This window comes from Phocoena phocoena, chromosome 20 (assembly GCF_963924675.1).
Source record: "Phocoena phocoena chromosome 20, mPhoPho1.1, whole genome shotgun sequence".
NCBI lineage: Eukaryota > Metazoa > Chordata > Mammalia > Artiodactyla > Phocoenidae > Phocoena > Phocoena phocoena.
The window spans coordinates 9,961,008-9,965,981 of NC_089238.1; the positions used below are offsets into that span (position 1 = coordinate 9,961,008).

General features: G+C 62.1%; 1 protein-coding gene across 1 annotated transcript; it reads left to right on the forward strand.

Annotated features, from left to right (window-relative positions):
* The first annotated feature begins 467 nt into the window (after window positions 1-467).
* ZNF296 (zinc finger protein 296) lies at window positions 468-4,415 on the forward strand. Its single transcript, XM_065899603.1, has 3 exons — window positions 468-765; window positions 1,060-1,209; window positions 3,436-4,415. Exons 1-3 carry the CDS (start codon window positions 468-470, stop codon window positions 4,413-4,415), a joined length of 1,428 nt encoding a protein of 475 aa, XP_065755675.1.
* Window positions 4,416-4,974: the final 559 nt, after the last annotated feature.

A 4,974-nucleotide genomic window follows, 5' to 3' on the forward strand; every position in this document is an offset into this window, starting at 1 on the left:
ACTTGGTCCAGAACCTGGTGCATAGTAGGCGCTCAATCGATGTTTGCCCAAGGAACTTTTATTGTAATGCGTTTAATGGAACAGACCAGATTACTATCAGGCGCCTAGGTAGAAACGTGGCCCCTACCACTTTCTCGCTTGCGGGTGTGTGTGGGCACCTTGTGCCTCAGTTTCTACCAGCCCGAAAACGGGATCAGGAATAGCTGTTTCTATGCGTGGTTGTGTGAACTCGTTATGGTTAAGATTTGATCACCTAGAGAAACGCAGGGGGCATGGTCCAGATTAAGTTTGGCTAAGGGTGGGGCAGTCCTCTCGCGTCAGGCCCCGCCTCGGTGGGCGGAGCCACGGGCCGGGCCAGCACGTGTAAGAGTTCGCCGCGGGTCGCCGCAGTCACTCACCTGGGCGCCTCGGTGTGAGCGCGCACGGCTCGCGAGTCCTCCGCCCGCCAGTCCGCCTGCCCGTGACCCATGTCCCGCCGCAAGGCCGGCTGCATGCCTCGCCGAAGAGAGCCCGCTCCCGCCGCCAACTCAGACGACGAGATGGAGATGCCGGACCTCTTCATCGATGTGAAGCTCGAGCCGGACCCGCGGCCCCTACAGGCCCGGCGGCTAGGGCCCTTCAACCCGAAGGAAATGCCCGCGCCGGGGCGGCTCGAGGGCGAACCCCGCCACTCCCCCGGCCCCGTGCCCGCTGGCGGCCTCTTCCACGCCCTGGGCCTGCGCAACCAGTGGGCGCCGTGGACGCCGCTGACCCCGCACCTTCCCGGTGAGCGCCCCCTGCCCCTGCCCCGGGCCCGCCCGCCTCCCTCCCCTCTCTCTCCTCTCTCCTCTCTCCTTTCTTTCTCTCTCTCTCTCTCTCTCTCTCTCTCTCTCGTGGGACCTCCTTCTCGGGGCACCGCCCCCCGCATCCCCCCACCCGCACTAACTCCCCTGCCTTATTTTCCTCGCCAGGTCCTGGCCTCCAGCCCCCCTTGTGACCTTCGGGTTTCCCCTCTCCCTCGGAACCCCCAGGCCCCATCCTGGCCCCACCCCACGCTCACCACCCGCTTCCTCCCTGCAGACCGCCAGCCGTGGACCGACAAACACCCAGATCTGTTGACCTGCGGCCGCTGCCTGCAGACTTTCCCGTTGGAGGCCATCACTGCTTTCATGGACCACAAGAAGCTGGGCTGTCAGCTCTTCAGAGGCCCCAGCCCCCGCCAGAGCTCAGGTGAGTAAAGCCGGAACGCAGCCCCTGGTCTCAAGTTCAAGGGCCCAGCTTCCTGTGGGAGAAGGGGCTGACCTGGACAGGCGGGGCAGTGAGCACTACTTCCCCTTTCTGGCTCCCCACTGGGTGCAGCCTAGGTGTGGCCAGAGCCTGCCCTGTCCTAGGGCTGAGACTAGTGGTGGTGAGGGGGGTGGGTGAGGATGGGGGCTGGGCAGGGAGGCAGGGCCACCCACAGGGCGTGGCCAGCCCCAGAAGACTGGTCTGGGGATTTGCCATACACACGCCCCCAATCTGGTTTCACTTCTCCTTCCCCTTGGCCAGAAATAACTGGCCAGGTGGCTGGACCAGTGTGGCAGCAGGGGGCACCTCTGGGGAGGGCAGCGGCCTGGGGGAGGGGAGCTGAGGCCAGCTGGACCGGGGGGTGTTGTCACCCCCTCCACCTCTTTATCACTTCTGATTGAGGTGCTGGGCATTTGCTCAGAGCCAGGGAAGGGACTTCTGGTTTCCCTCCCTGATGGAATCTCCCAGCCTTGCATGCTGGGAAGGCCCTGTTTTGAGCCAGGTCCTGGGTGCCTGGATACCTGGGTTCCTCCCCTTGGGTAGGAATTAAAACTCTTAACTTGGTACTAGATTCTTGGCGAGCTGAGCTTTTGGTCAGCGTTGATTATGGGGCTCATCCACAGCTCTAGATTTCCAGTCTCTGGGCCATGTGCTCCTGGGGATTTATGAGAAATGGAATTATATTCAGGGCTGGGCCAGGGAGAGGGTCCTGTGGTGGGAGGGGGGGGAGGAGGAATTATGATTGGCTCAGCTGTTGAGTTAGAGCCTGGTGGGCCAAGGAGGGGCTGTGATGGGATCGTTAGAACAATACACTCTTAGGTGCTTGGACTTGGGAGAATGGTGGACACCTCAGCTAATGTTTACTGAGGGCTCGATGGATCGCAACTCTCAGCTGGTTCTGAGCTCACAGCAAGTCTAAAGGGAGAAGACCCCTAGGATCCCCATATTCTAGCAAATGAGGAAGCTGAGGCTCCGAGGGGTATTTCTTGCCCAAGGTCACACAGCTAGGGAGCAGGAGAGCCAGCTGGAAGTCAGGTCAGGCTGGCCCTCTCCAACCCCACCCATGCTCTTGACCCTGGTGTTGCATCAGGAAAGCCACCCCCATCTAAGACATGAAGGCAAATAGATCTGGCAGTACCTTACTGACAGTACCTGGAGTGTCTTGATTTGGAGGACTCTCAATTTGGGTTCCATAAAGAGGGAGGGGAACCTAGCTCACCGTCTGCACCCCTACCTCTCTAGGTGGCTGCTAAGCCTTCTCCCCATTTAGACCTTGGCTCCCTCTTCTGTAAGGCAGGAAAAGGGGATCATGCGTGGGACCCAGGAGCCTGGGGCCTGGCACAGAAACCCACTCAGTTATCAAGAGCTGTTTTGATTATTAAACCAATTTTTTTCTTGAAAACCTCTATCTCCCACCCCCTGGGTTTCTGGATTGAAACCCCAGCTCCACCCATTCCTAGCCGTGTGACCTTGGGGAAAGGTCTCTTTGCCTCAGTTTTCCCGTCTGGAAAATGGAGGTCTTATTTCCTGCCTTGAAGGAAAGTTGTGAGAGGGAGCTGAGCGTGGCAGGTGGCAGGTGGCAGGTGCCTAGCACACTGAACTGGATCACCTGCTCAGCAAGGCCTTCCTAACCCCAGTAATAAAATAACACCCCCCCCATCCATCACTCTGCTCTAACTTTTTTTTTTCTTTTTTTTTTTGCGGTACGTGGGCCTCGCACTGTTGTGGTCTCTCCCGTTGTGGAGCACAGGCTCCGGACGTGCAGGCCCAGCGGCCATGGCTCACAGGCCCAGCCGCTCCGCGGCATGTGGGATCTTCCCGGACCGGGGCACGAACCCGTGTCCCCTGCATCGGCAGGCGAACTCGCAACCACTGCGCCACCTGGGAAGCCCTCTGCTCTAACTTCTAAGTTTTTCTTGAAGATTCTTCAAACACAAAGAAAATTCCCAAGTACTTATCATCCACTGCATGGATTTTCCTTGCTTCTTGTCTGTCCACCCACCTCTCTGAACACCAGCTTCCTGAGGGCAGGGAGTCTCGCCTCTTACTGCTGCCTCTCAGCTCCTGGAATAGAGCCTCTCCCCCAGCAGGTGTCCAGCCGGCAGCTGTGAACAGCACCTGCTCTGACTTGCCTGACACACTAACCCCTGGCCCTTCTCTTCTCTGCAGAACGCGAGGACCTGAAGGCCTTGAGCTGCCTCCGCTGCGGCCGACAGTTCACGGGAGCCTGGAAACTCCTGCGCCACGCCCAGTGGGACCACGGACTGTCCATCTACCAGACGGAACCCGAGGCCCCAGAGGCCCCGCTGCTGGGCCTGGCCGAGGTGGCTGCTGCCGTGTCGGCGGTGGCGGGGCCAGAAGCCGAGGCCAAGGGCCTCCGGCTGGGTCCCACCCGGCGGAGCCCCACCTGCCCCGTGTGCAAGAAGACCCTCAGCTCCTTCAGCAACCTGAAGGTGCACATGCGCTCGCACACTGGCGAGCGGCCCTACGCCTGTGACCAGTGTCCCTATGCCTGCGCCCAGAGCAGCAAGCTCAACCGCCACAAGAAGACCCATCGGCAGCAGCTACGGCCCCAGAGCCCCTGCGTGGCCGATGCCAGTCGAGAGCAGGCATCCGCCGCCCCTCCGGAGCCGGCCGCCCACGCCGCCGCCCCGGCCAGCCTCCTCCAGTGCAGCGGCGGAGAGGGGGCCGGAGCAGCCGCCACGGCGGGGGTCCAGGAACCTGGGGCTCCTGGCGGTGGGGCCCAGGTGGGCCCTGGCGTGGACGGCTGGGGAGCTGACACCAAGGAGCAGAGAACCGACCCCGAGAAGAACCAGAAGACGTCACCCAAGAAGACGCTGAAGCCAGCGGGCAAGAGCCGGGGTCCCGGGCCCGGGGGCAGCTGCGAGTTCTGCGGGAAGCATTTCACCAACAGCAGCAACCTGACAGTGCACCGGCGCTCGCACACGGGCGAGCGGCCCTACGCCTGCGAGCTCTGCTCCTACGCCTGCGCCCAGAGCAGCAAACTCAACCGCCACCGCCGCATGCACGGCCTGGGGCCTGGCGGGCCCCGCTTCAAGTGCCCCCACTGCTGCGTGCCCTTCGGCCTGCGGGCCACCCTGGACAAGCACCTGCGGCAGAAGCACCCCGACGTGGCTGGGGACGCCTGAGCCGCAGGAATGCCCCCTGCGGCCCCCCGCACCGCCGTGAACCGCTTCTGTGACCTCCCTGTCCTTCCCCTGCAAGTAAATCCTCCCCCCCCAGTTACACACGCGTTTGGACTCTGGCTTTCTTGGGGTGCCTGAGGTGGGGCGGGAAGCTTCACTCCTTGGGGTGGACAGCTGGACAGACCGGTTTGGAACGAGGGGGTGAGGGGAAAGGCCAGCACCCAGTGCCTGGGGCACAGCAGGACTGGCACCGAAAGCTGTGCTCCCGGTTCCCGACGTGGGTGTGGGCGAGGCCAGGGCAGTGGCCGAGGCAAGAGCTGGGAGAGGCCTGGACCTGTCACCACAGGCCCCTGGGCAAAGTCCTGGCCCATCGTTCCCACCACGTTGCATCCCTGCCCTCACTGAGAGTGGCAGGAGTTCTGATTACCAAGGAGCCTCCGGTCCAATGCCCAGACGTGGGTGGGACCTCCACCTGGGCCTCAGCTGGCCTTGGCTGGTGGGCACTGGAGTTTGGGAGCCCTGCACCAACCACACGGACGACACGGAGGCCAGGTGAAGAGAA